This window comes from Eschrichtius robustus, chromosome 8 (genome assembly GCF_028021215.1).
Source record: "Eschrichtius robustus isolate mEscRob2 chromosome 8, mEscRob2.pri, whole genome shotgun sequence".
NCBI lineage: Eukaryota > Metazoa > Chordata > Mammalia > Artiodactyla > Eschrichtiidae > Eschrichtius > Eschrichtius robustus.
This window is the reverse complement of record NC_090831.1, coordinates 127,735,755-127,749,019: the sequence shown is the minus strand read 5'-3', so window position 1 is coordinate 127,749,019 and position 13,265 is coordinate 127,735,755. Positions and strand designations below refer to the sequence as shown.

General features: G+C 50.7%; 1 protein-coding gene across 2 annotated transcripts; it reads right to left on the bottom strand.

Moving 5' to 3' along the window:
- Nucleotides 1-1,807: 1,807 nt before the first annotated feature.
- On the bottom strand, nucleotides 1,808-12,018 carry INSIG1 (insulin induced gene 1). 2 transcript variants are annotated; one of them, XM_068549753.1, is made up of 6 exons: nucleotides 11,935-12,018; nucleotides 10,830-11,262; nucleotides 9,020-9,144; nucleotides 7,630-7,796; nucleotides 7,218-7,317; nucleotides 1,808-2,021 (listed from the first exon to the last, which is right to left on the bottom strand). In XM_068549753.1, the coding sequence occupies exons 2-6, from the start codon at nucleotides 11,236-11,238 to the stop codon at nucleotides 1,992-1,994; spliced, it is 831 nt and encodes a 276-aa protein (XP_068405854.1). In that variant the 5' UTR covers nucleotides 11,239-11,262; nucleotides 11,935-12,018; the 3' UTR covers nucleotides 1,808-1,991. The 2 variants fall into 2 exon arrangements, with proteins under 2 accessions (XP_068405854.1, XP_068405855.1); XM_068549754.1 differs by lacking the exon at nucleotides 1,808-2,021 and adding an exon at nucleotides 2,064-6,881.
- Nucleotides 12,019-13,265: the final 1,247 nt, after the last annotated feature.

The following is a 13,265-nucleotide window of genomic DNA, read 5'->3' as shown; positions in this document are numbered from 1 at the left end:
GGTTGTGTTGAAACTTAGTACATTTTGAAAAGCTACAAAATAGTCTTCCATTCCAAATCTGAATATCCTACAGAGAGAATCCCCCCCTTTTCAAAGAAAAACCCATAAATACGATGGTTGGTTTTGAACCTTTAATAAAAGTAAAAAATGAATGCAAAAGAACACAATGCTGAAAACTTAGTGTGAATGTGAATCTCACTAGATGTTCAAACCTGGTATAGTGCAACTTTTGTTCATACTATTTTACATTTTTACAAACTCAAGTGACTTTGGTTCATATACTTGCTATAAAGTATTGGCAACAAAATTCTTCAGATTCACATCTTTTGGCTACATTGTTTCTAACAGATACAGATTTATTTCCAGTTTAAGAGAAAAAAATACTCACTGTGCATGATCAAGTATATTTGAAAGATTCAATGCCTGCTCTCATCTAATAACTTCTGGTTTTTCATAAAATGCTGATAGCCTCATTGAAAACTCTTTTCACATAGCTGTTTGATTTCAGAAAAATGTGTAAGGGGGTCATTGCAAAGTTCAGAATGATCCTATTTTCTTTTAAACAAAATTCCTCTAAAACAAATTAGCTACAGTAACCTAAAATTTACTCCAGGATATCTTCCTCAAAACAAAACCCAACTGCAACGAGGACCATCACGTGAGGGGAGCCGAGGGCACAGCCCACGGCTGCCGGCAGTGGCTCTGACCGCTACCTGCTCAAGGGGAAGGAGTCTTCTCATCAAGCCATGTTCACAGAGTGTAAAACAACCAAAACATTTAAATTGCAAAATACAAAAAGGTAAATTTGTGAGTAAAAATTACAAGTTTACTAAACGCACAAAACTGGAGTATTTCAAAGGACCGGCTCAGTGGAGAGCACAGCAACGAAGTAACTGCACAACCGAGAGGGGCTGTTGCTGAATTTGGCCCCCATGCAGCACTGAAATGGAGAACCCTCTGTAACACCTCATACGTTAAAAAAATAAATATTTAAGAGGATACAAGGCTCAGGTTGGTTTTCATATACATTGCACTTGAAGTTGAAGACCCAGTACTTGCAAACTGGGTCTAACAAACATGGTCTATGCCATTAAATGAATACATTGTGCTCACCACGTCTTTGAGTATTTAGAAACACCAAATGTTTAATACAGTGACATACGCACTCTTCTTTTTACAAGGCAATCACAGATTGCAAATCCCATAGGGCTGTGGAAAAAAACCAGTCATCTCTGTTCTGGAGTATCAAAGAAACAACACATGATTTCGGCTCACTAAGACTGCCACACGGCAGGCAGGTGCCCCTCCTAGCTGATTGCGGATTCTGGAGAAACTGCATAAATACTGAGGTGGACGTTCCAGCACATCACGGTGCGGAACGAGGACCTCTCACTGCCCTCAGCTCTCAGTAAGATTGTCTACATGCGACTCCCCGGAGGAATGAAAAGCACAGCTGTACGCTGGGACACACACGCAGCTGTGGGACGGGGCGCCCGGCACTGCCACCCTAAGCTTGCCGCCCCTGCCTTTCTCTTTTTTTACACAACCCTATTTTAGAAATCTTTTGGATAAGTAATATTCCTATTTTATCACACTTCATCTTTGTAAGCACCATCGAGCTCTCCCCTGGGCGCTGATACAAAACCAGAGCTGGTAGTTAGGCTTTAGTTCAAGGCTTGGAAATACGGCAACTTGCTTTTAATGACACATGAAACCGAATCCTCGGGACCCTGCAGCCGGCCGGCCTGCACTTCGTGCCTCCTGAGCAGACCCAGGCATGAATGCCGTCAGGCAAGGTGACGTCTCAACACAAGTGGTCATCTTCCCAGCCTGCTACCCTAAAACAGGTGAACTGTTTTCCCGGAGTCACTTGTACAGTCAGCCCAATCTGAAAAGATTATTGAGGGAAAAAGATAATCTTTGTCACCATCCAGGATCACAGATTTTTCTCCCAAATCTTGCCATTCTTCAGGATCAGCGGGTTTGAAGATTCAATCGCTATGTGGCTTTTCAGGAACACCCTGCATGTAAAAAGAGAAAAAGGAGCGAGAGAAAATCAGCACTCAATGTATACATATTTTAATTAGCAATTAAGCCGATCCTAAAAAGTGAAAGATAGAAAATTCCTTTGAGTCGGATAAGATGATGGAGACGAGAAATGCGGAGCAGCAGACAAGCTCCAGCTACCCCACCGCCTCCCCTCCCTGCCCGGGGCTAGGAGGGCCAGGAGCCACAGATTCACCCAGAGGACAGGGCGCGGCCCTCTCAGGCGGGGGAGGGGGTAACAGCTCAGGAGCCGGTTCTACACACGCTTCCTCACTGACTGCACAGAAACTCAGGGAGATGAACCCTGCCCTTGTCACCGCCGTCCAGGCCCGGCCTGGCCGGTCCTCAGCAGAGGACAGATGTTCCACTGGAGGAGCAGATCCAAGGCCAGGTGACCTTCCTGAGGTCACGGGGCTGCATGGGGAGAGACCTCCACGCCTCCTGTCATGGAGCCAGGGCCCAGCGCATGGTCTGACCTCTGGCTTAGCAGCTGGCTGGCCGGCCGAGGGGAGCGGCGTGCAGGGGCAGCTCCGCACGCGCCCGAGGCGCCAGCTCCAGCCCTGCGCTGCACCCGCTCGGGCAGGTGGTCAGACTCCTGCGTCTGGATTTCCCCATCTCTCAAGCAGGCTGACAGCAGTCCCTACCTCCAGACTGCCGTTACAGGACTCAGTCAGCTGACAGTGAAACTACTGAGCACAACACCTTGAGCACAACAGAAGTGCTAATTAATGTTGTTATTACTACCAGCAGCCGCTGGATGGCAAACAGGAAAGGCAAACTGAATTCCACGTGCCAGGGAAGCGCACCTGTAACCAGGTGTCCGGGGCCTGGGCCCCAGGAAGCAGGGCCACGCTCTTCGCCGTGGCAGCTGGAAGCCTTACTTTTTTTGAGAAAAGACTTTAAGCTACAAACAGCAACAGATACAAATTCTATAAAATGATGCTACGGACTCACTTTTAAACACGCAGGCTGACAACGAATACCACAAAGAAAAAGCCACTGGGACCATTTAACGCTCAAGCAAAGCCCACCTGTAGGTTTGGGGCGTGGCTGCCCTTGACGGTAACCACATTTGTTTTAAGGGCGGTGGGAACTGAGAAGGCGCGAGGGGGAGGGGTGCAGAGGCGCTGGCACGGTCGCCCTCAGAGGGAACAGAGCCACATGGCACTGGACTCGGGCAGCTCTGGTCACCGTGCTGACCAGCGCCCACCTCAGGTCTCCACCTTCAGACCTGCGTCTTCTTCACTCGAATCACGTCCCACCACAAAAGCCTTACTTGGTGAAGTTTTAAACCAAGAATTCACTCTTAAACGCTGCCCCTGAAATACCACGTCAGATCCATCTTCCGTCTAGCGGCACAGCCAGAGGAAAAGAAATGGGCGGTGCTGACCAATCCCATTTCTAAGGCACGGAGCCATTTCCTGGGTTTTAAGGATGGAAATGAGTTTTCAAATTCTTAAAGAATGAGCTCACTTTTACAAATAAGCTGTTAATTTTTCCCCTTTCTTTGAAGAAAGAAAGACTTGGCTTAAGTATTTTAACTCCTTCTTTAAAAAGAAAATGTTTAACTTGCTCTTTTTAAAGACGTTCTTGGGTGAGAAAGATTCTAGCAAGGTGCCACTCTGTCCCAGCCTAAACTTTCAAGACTCCCCAAAGAGAATAAACATAAGGTTAACAATTCTGGGACACAAATACACAACAGCGGGGCACCCAGCCCAGTGTGTTAGGAAGCGCGAGGCTCAGTGCCCCTGGCTTACGTGCTAGGGTCCGGCAGCCCAGGCCCACGGGACCTTCTCCAGGAGACTGGGATCTGAAATAGCAGTGGTCAGGCAGGTGGAGGAGGGGAGCAGCCGCACCTACAGACGCTCTTCCTGCAGTGCCCTCGCTCCAGCCCCTCACATCCACCTGTTGCTGCTTGGTGGGGAAAGCCCACCCAACAAAAGGTCCTGGGAAAGACTACAGTTGGGCAGGGACACTCAATGTCATGGGGAGTCACAGTTTTCTAAGACAAACCATATTATAAATGTAGCTGAATCATTCTTCAGCTCTGATATAATCTGAAGCAAATTTAATTTCTTACACTTCCAATTCTATTCTCATGAAAAATACAATTTTGGCTTCATGCACTTATCTTTTACTGCTGCAACAGCATATTTTAGGAAGGCCGTCTGCCAACCCATGGGAGTGGCAAGAAAGGCAGCATCCTCAGTTCAAGCCAAAGTGGACAGAGGATTTGTTAAGAGGAGGGGTAGGTTGAAAGGTTCAAGAGTCAGCGGAATTGGACGTGAAGGCTAATGCAATTCCTGTTGGACAAAGGTGGACGTTTTATTAAGATTCTCTACTGCTTTCAGGGTAGATTCGTTTACAGATACTTTGAAGGATGGAAGAAGAGAGAAACAAAAAGGCAGAGACCAGTCTGGACAGACTCAGGGAGCGGCTGCTGGGGTAGGGATGAGAGTCTGGGAGCTCTGGGGGGACTGATTCACTGCTTTGTCATCCGCAACCCAAGGCCAAGGCTTTGCTCCCAGTAAACAGACAGCACAGAGGCAGAGGGACCAGAGTCCTGCAGTGACCTCCACGTAAACGATCTCAACAGGGCACAGCAGCAGGTCTGCCCACCTCCTGACACACATCCATCCGCTGCGGAGACCTCAGTCACAAACTCCTGTACACACCTTAGTGCTTCGGGTTATACAAGTACAGCTGGCCCTTGAACAACACAGGTTTGAACAGCACGGTTCCACTTATATGCGGATTTTTTTCAATAGTAAATACTACAGTGCTACATGGTCTGTGGTTGGTTAAATCCACGGATGCAGAGGGCTGACTCTACGTTACACTCGGATTTTCAACTTCTCGGAGGGCTGGTGCCCCAACCCACGTGCTCTTCAACGGTCAACTGTAATGTTTTCATTGTAAATTTTAAAAATGCAAAAGAGAAAAAACCCCCAAACTACCTGCAGTTCTCCTTCTCAGAAATCGCCACTTTCGTTCCTTTACACACCCCCGGTCCTGTTCCCTACCATGGGAGCAAGTGCTGCACGCCTCTGCCAATCCGACTGACCGATCCTTTAAAACTACTTAAACCTGGTTCCTCAATCTCAGGCCTCAAGTAACTATAATAGGAGTAAGTCTCCCTCATTCGCTCGCCTGACTTCTGGCAGAAACACAGCTGTGACATGATCCGTGATCGTTTTGCCTTTATTCACACTGACTGTGCCCTCCGCTGGGTTTGGAAACCTGGAGAAAAGGGACTTAGCTTTTTTCTCCCTTGGAGCAGCCGGCAGCGGGCGCTCGCTACCACATCTGTTCCGAGGACCCACGCTGGATGCAGCAGCCAGAGGGGGAATCGGTAACACCAGCTGTGACCGCTCCTCCAGCTGGAAAGGGCCTGCCATTTCCCCCTTCAGCTGAGATCCAGGCGTAAGGGTTTAAATTTTCATGGATGTAAATATGGCAGGAGCGCTGGGCTCAGAGACCCGGGAGGGTTGTTTCCCTTCGATGACCTGGGATGTTCATCACCCTCCTCCAGTATCAAGACACAACAGTAACATCCAAATACAAGTTTTTTCCCCAACTTTAAAGAGTGAAAAAGAAGAGAAAGCTTAAGTAGGGAGAATTACAATTATACCAGCTATCTTAAGTTAGGTTTAAAACTTTCATCTTTTCAAAAACGAAAATGCCTACGACAAGGATGGAATGATCGCTGATAAAACCACCTTCATTCGGCATCGTGACCAAAGGTGTGATTGTGCCACTCTTGTAAAATAAGTTACCTTCAACCATTTCTAGGTGTTAGGAACTTGTGCATGAGGTGTAGTGTCTACCTCTATCAAAAAGACCCTTACTAAAATAAAAAATAAAAAAAGACCCTTACTTATTAAAGCTGGTTAAAAACCTTCATCTTAAACGCATGGCAGCATCAGCCCAGCCTCCCGAAGTTATAACCAACTGGCTGAATGCTGTCAGTTTTAACTCCACGCAGAGTCACGGGGGTTGAAGACAACTTATCTCAAAAGCCTTACTAGGAATCCTCAACTAAATGGCACTGAAATAAAAATCTCAAAGCAGTAAGGGATCATAGAGCTGCCTCGTTCTACTCTGACCCATAAAGGGCTCCAGGGAGCAGCACAGGGGCACCAGGAGACTGTGGCCACTGTGAGTGTGAGAAGAGCCAGGTCCTCTGATGCTCATGGGGGGTCGAGAAAGAAAGTTTTTTCAATTGAGTCTTTTCGTTTTGGCAAGCAAATCCACACAGAGTCACAAAAGGGTGGAAGGCAAGGATGGTTTAGGCGCAGGAACCAGTGGAACACATTACAAGTTCCACCTTTCTGAAATCACTTCCATTTTTATGGACCAGCCAAGCAGCTTTCAGATCCGGCTCTCCCACGCCAGTAGCAGCTGGCACAAATAAACGTCCTGTTTTTAAAAACACCATATGAGGAACCAAGTCACGTTTTTGAGAAAGCCCCCAGAGTGTCTCTGAGAGAAATGGCCCTTACAAGATTCTAGTTTCTTTTGTTTTTAGTTCATTTTATTTAAGCCTTCGAGTCAAAGTCTATTCAAAATGACCGTTAAATGTCCACATTTCATCAGAGTGCTCAAGTGTCGATCGTTAACTCCCGAAAAGAACTGCTAAGTTATCCTGACTTCGTTTGTCTTTCTGGCTCTCCGGAAATGGCTCTGTGCGGGGGTCCCGTTTCTCTCTCTTTAGTTATTAGACAGGGTGCAGGCTGGAGTCCACCTACCCAGGGACGCTGAGCCCCCTCCCAGCCTGGTCCGCACTCTCATGGGCCTGGCCTGGGGTCCTTTCCCTAGCATAGCATCATCTGTACCTGCGTGAAGGCGGGGAGGAAACTCATTAGAAATCATTCATTTAGCCATTCAGTAACTTTTCTCTGCCAGTTATCACAGGAGCTGCAGTTCATCTGTAATGTGAGTGGAACTCTAGTTCCTTTTAGTGCTCATTGTGAGCTTACAATTCCCTGAATCTTTATAATTTAGCAAAGAGTTACCTGGGTATTGTACCTATTTTTTTTTAATACGCTTTTCTGAATAATTGTTGCGAGTCTCAACTAGATATTTATCAACACCAATCCTAATGTATTACGTACACTAAGCCTATCAAGCTGGAAACCACAGTCGGGCACGCAGGTGACAATTGTACGTACCATGGCCAGCTGTCGTCCTATGTTTCCCACGGTCACACCTCCCGAGAAGAAGATGCATGGGAGCCAGGAGCGGATGTACAGAAAATCCGGGGACGTGTACCTGGAGAGAAGGAGACATGAGCCTCTGGGCAGCCGGCTCCCCCGGCGCAGGCGGGGCAGGCACACGGCGCACCAACAGCGTTAGTATGTGACATCCACGCTCACCGCCACTGCTCAGTTTTCCTTTACATTAAATAACGCACGGTGCATTTTTAACATGTGAATCAACAATAAGCATTTTTGAGAATTTCATGTCTAAGTTTATGCTATGTAATTACAGAAAAAAACATGACATCTCAGCTTAGAAGGTATTTTTTTACAAAGTTAAGTAACAGCTTCCGGACGGAGGTGATATTTGAGAGCACGTGCTTACTGATAGACACCATTGTACACCAGCAGCTGAGTGATCACAGTGGCAAGGAAGGCGATGGTGATCCCAAGCCCAAGGCCACTTCTTGAACGGTCAAATGTCCACCAAAGGCCCAAAGACAGGGCTGCTAACGTCAAGGAGAGCTGAACGTTATTGGCAAAATCCAATTTCTGGCGATGCAAAGTTAAGGAAAAGCATAACGATTTTTAATACGGTCAAAACCAAAAAAGCCCCAGGGCCCACCATTATGTGTGCACCACATGATTCTTCATCCATAGAAGCTGCCAGGTGAGCTGCAGAGAGCATCTGTTGGATACAAGGTTACCGTGACCAAGATGACCTGGAACTTCTCTGGGATCCCTGGGTCAAAAACTTGACTTTACCAGTAAACTTCCTGAAAGCCACATATAAAATTCTGCTGGTATTTCAACCACAAAACAACATATTTTGCTAGTAAGTCATCTATAGTTCCCCTTTTACTTCTTGTTTTTATTAGTAGGTTGAACTGAGCAAGCACAGTCGTTGCTCCACGTCTGCAAGAAGACACCTCACCAGAACGGCATCTAACACGACGTGGTTGCAGCTGGTGGAGACACGACTGGCTTCCATCACAACACTGCTTATCAGCTGCGGACAAAACAAGTTTGTCAGAGCCCTGACCTCTTATAATACCCTTTTCTGACATTCTTATCATTAAAATCAGGGTAGAGCAGATTTAAGAAGCAGTAACTCTAAAAATAACTTTCTCCAGGATTTAAAAATATGATCTAGTTATGCTAAAGAAACCATAAATCTTTTGAGACCTGGTAAACCACGGCCCGTCTTCCTGAAAAACGCACTGTGTACAGACATGCAGCATGTTTTGCGTCATGCCAGAACCTGATCCTGAAGTTAACCTAACTAAGAACCCTATTCCAGAGGCCGCCACTTCTGACTGGCCCTGAGCCTTCCGGGGTCATGCCAGGGAGGGACAGAGAAGCAGACAGGCTTCTCCTCCACCTTCTGGAAGGATCAGCCAGGAAGAGTGATGCTCTCACCACTTCTCACTGGGCCACAGGAACCAGGTCTTCACGGTGGAAGGATGTAAGGTAGAAATGTAAAGGGAATTCACAAAAGGAACTCTGAGGATCCAGCAGATACTGCCTGAGAAAGGACAGAATAAAGACGTCCACTCTGTTCCTGGTGTTAACTGTTTCCTGAAACGAACTGAAAGGACTCCAAGAACCATTTTGAAAATTGCTGAGAGTAAACTGAGCAACGTGCTCTGAAATAATATACTCGGAAGAAGATGGTTCAACTGCCTCATGATGTGATATATACTCATTAGAAGTAACGAAACTTTCAACGTGTAACGTAAGAAGCTTCTCTGGACAGCACACCCACTGAAGGATACAGCACTGGCGTGATTGATCCCAACAAAAACCGCCACACAGCGCATCACACTGGCCCACTCCCTCTTAAACTTGTGTGGCTCTCCAAGGTGACTGTCAATGCAGGGGTAAAGCAAGCCGACAACAGCTGTTGAAGAAAGACAAGGGAGCAGCGTTAGAGAACACCGGCTGAAAATGATGTGATCTCTACCTGGCAATTATTAACATATTTTTCAAACCATTCCTTTTCCTAGAAGATTTATCAGCTACAATGTAATATTTGAATTAAAACTAATTTTACATTTTTGTTCTCTTTGAATACAAACAAACAAAAATCATTGTTTCGAAATATTTAAAATAAAATCGCAGTTCTTTGGTTTGAAGCACAGAAGGAATGGAGCCAGGGGTTAATTATCCATAAGCAAACCACTCCTGCGCCTACACAGGGGGCCTCCAGTTTGCATGTGTCGTTCCATCGTACAGTGGGGAGGGGAGCTTCCACGAGGGCCTTGAGGCCACAGCACCAGTGTGTATAGCCATATATTGAAAGGGTTTAGAAAAACAAAGTAGGAGCCTATCTTTCCAAGAACAAAAATGAGAACACTGCCCCACTGCTTGGTAACCACGGCATCCCTCCCGTGACACGTCCCGGCTGGAACACAGCTCTCCACTCCAGCCTCGTGCTGAGAAGGCAGCGTGTTTCCACAGCGCAGGGGACACACCCAGAGTCCAAGGGGGCAGTAGGCAGAGTTAAGAACAGTGGGCCTGTCACTCAGCTGTGTCCCCTTGGACACGGTTGCTTAACCTTTCTGTAATTCAGTTTCCATGTCTGTAAAATGGAGCTACAGCAGAGTCCTGTTGCAAGGACGAAAGGCAGCAAAACATATAGAAATGCAAGGTAAGCAGTCTATAAACATCAGCTACGAAGCGAACAGGAGGGCATCCCTCTTGTAGCGCCGTGGTCGCTTAGGTACACGCTTGTTCTGCCCACCAGACCAGGATGCTTGACGGGGGCAGTGTGCTCACTCTGCACTTCCAGCAGCTGGGAGAGCTGAGGCTACAGAAAGCATCTGGCAAATGTCTGCTCATCAGTGGATGCTGTGTGACTAGAGAAGTACTGTGACCTTCTGGGCTGAGACCAATTCAGCAAGTTTATAAAACCAGCCAAATGACCAAGAAATTCTACTTAAAAAAGACAGTCTGCCCGTCCACAATTTGGACTGCTAACCCTGGGTCATGTTTTGTGGCTGGCCAGGTGTACTACAATGTAAACTCTGAACAAGGGATTTGTTTTCCTTCATCTATGGAGCCCAACGTTTTAGGGGGAAGGCCTGGCTTTGGCACGTTCACAGGGCATCCCGAAAAAGGAAGTGCGGGAGGCCGCTGGGGCAGCAGCTCTGCCCACTCGGCCCACGTGACGGTTTGTTTTCAGTTACCCAGCGCTGTAGCATGTTCGCTGGGGCAGCCAATCGCACTGCAGTTCCCTCGCTCACCAGTTCTGCCAGCGGCCAATCGCACAGCTCGCTTGGGATGACAGCTGCGGGCTCCCCCACCACTGTCCTCAGGGCCGGATCAGTAAGAGGGAAGGACCTCGGTCAGCCTGGCACAAGCGTGAAACACCCAATCATCTCCCCACCTGGTCCCCAATCGCTGGGCTTCTTCCAGCCTCCAGAGACTGGCATTGCGGATTACCATCCTCTGCCCCCCCCTCCTTCTCTAAATACAGTCACTGGAGATGGCACACTTCCCCTCTGCGGATGGTTCGATTTTCAAATGAACGGTTCTGAGAGGCTGCAAATGGTTCTTCACCAAACATCTTCAGTTTCTACTCACCAGCTGCTGTCCCACAGCACGGGGGAACCCACCAGGCGGAGGAGAAGATGGTGGCGATGACCTCCTCAGGGAACAGGGTGACGTTCCTCTGGACCTGCAGCAGGTTCAGCACCAGGGCCAGGACCACGCCCACTGAGAACAGCACCAGGCTCCTTTGCACCCAGTGGTGATGCCAGCTGTTGATGTGGCCGCTGCCGCCATAGCCTCCCACGCCAGCGCTCGCGGGCCCGTGAGCCGGGTCGGTGCCCCGGGCACTGTGGGCCACCAGGGGAGAGGGGCCTGACACTGGGGAGTTGATCATTTCTCCCACTTTGGCCTCCAGCCCTCTGGCACTGGCCCTCAGGTGGCTTCTGTGCTTCGCGCCCTTAGCGCAGGGACCGCTCCAGGGGTGGTCGTCCAGTCTGGGCATCAGCCACCAGTCTGACAGGCTCTCCTAGAAGGAAGAGGGGGTGTGGAGGTGGAACCCCGATCAAGTTCACCTCCAAAGGACATGGCAGGTCCAGGGAGGCCCAGTCAGAGCGAGGGCTCTGCTCGCCTTCATCGCCGGCACGTCCAGGGAAACCCCCACGGCCTCGGAGTCAGCCGCTCAGGGGAGCCCACGGGCGGGTACCGCGGGGGAGGGCTGCAAGGACCCTGCCCACACACCCCGCCTGGGAGCTGCACAGGCTGTTTGCAGCGGCAGCCAGGTTAGGTACACCTGAGCGTTGAGCGCCCGCCGCAGTGCCCCTCTGCATAAGCCCCGAAGTTCTGGCCTGTCCAGTCCAGAAGTTTTTCAGACCCCGTCCGTCTGCAGGAGGCAGACCCAGCCAGGCTAGCCTGGAGGCAGGCCGCCCCAAGACAAGGTGCTGGGGTCCTCCGGACTGAGAGGAGCACTGGCAGAGCCCGCCTGGGGTCGGGGGTGCAGCCCCCCGCTGCGGGGCTCGGCTTGGGGTCAGGGCGTGCGCCCAGCCCCGAGGATCGGTGCCGAGGATCCCAGTGGAAGGCCGTCTCGAGGGGCGGCTGCCAGGAGTGGAGGCGCCGGGACCCCGACATCCCCGCCCGGCCCGACCCCGGGACCCCATCCCCGTCGCCCCCGGCCCGGGTCCCCTCGCTGCGCCTCGCGTACCTGGCTGAGGGGCGCCCGCCCGCGGGCTCGCCGAGGGAGGAGATCGCTGAGGAGCGTCACGGCCCAGACCGCCTGGAGTTGAGCCCGCGGCGTTCAGCGCGCCGCGCAGCTTATAAGGCGGGCGGCAGGGCCCCGGGTCACGTGACCCCGCCTCGGCCCGCCGCCCGGCCCGCGCGCCAGGGGGCGTGGCCTCCGCGCGCCCCGCCCCGCCCGCGCGCCCGTCCGCTCGTGGTCTGGTGAGGCGGCCGCGACCAATCGGGGGCGGGCGACCCATATGACGTCATCACACGCCACCGCAGCCCTGCGTCCGGCGCACTGACTCGGGAGCGCGGACGGACGGCGGACTGACACCGCCGGGGGCCAGACGCAGGGGGCCGGACGTGGGGGGGGCCGGACGGGGAAGGACTGACGGACGGGGCTGGGGGGGAGGGGACGACGGGCTGGGGGACCGACGGATGGGAATGCGGGGAATGCCCGACGGACGGACCGATGGACGGCGCTGCGGGGCTGCGTCGACAGGCTGGGGACTGACCGACGGATGGGGCCGGCGGGTGGGGCACAGGCTGACGGACGGGGCTGGCCGAGAGCGCCCCGGACCTCGGGCGGCCTCTCCCCGCGTAGGTTGGGACCGGACGGCGGCGGGAAGGCCGTTTCCAGCAATTGGCAGCCGCGGGCCTGGCGTCGGGTGGTTGAACACCTTAGTCCCCAGACCCTGACGCAGGCGTGGCCTATTCCAGAGCTTCCCCAGTGAGGCCTCGCCAGCTGGTCACTCTTCGCACCTGCGTGTCACCTGATAATGCTCTGATCTCTGTTCCCTGACCTCCTCCCTGAGGCTCCTGGCAGTCAGCACAGCTGCTAATTTAAAGCGGGTTCATGTGTGCAGTGACCGGAAGGTGCTGGCATGCGCAGTAAGGGCTCGGAGATACGAGTTGTTTATCGTGTGTGCAAGGATGTGCGTGTTGTGAAGGGTACTTTTATGTTTCCCAGCCACCAGAGGGGTTCAGAAAACTTAACGATATAAGATTCTTTATGAAAATGAAAATGATGAAATTTTCATAAAATAACTTATTGTAGTTTCTAATTATCTTTCCTTTCATGGGAAAACAAACAATCAAAACCACTCATGAAAAAATAAGGTGTTGTTTTATCTTGCTGATGTAATGTGTTTATACCCTGTTTGCCACATGGGTCTCACCATCTAAAGAGGAGGGCAGGCCCTTCGCCAACTGAAAACCCACATCTCGTTGAGCAAGATCGTATTATTAAGATGTCCTTGAAAAACAGTAGAGAAAGTCTACGGTCTTTTGTACTGTATGCGAGTGAGCAGAGAT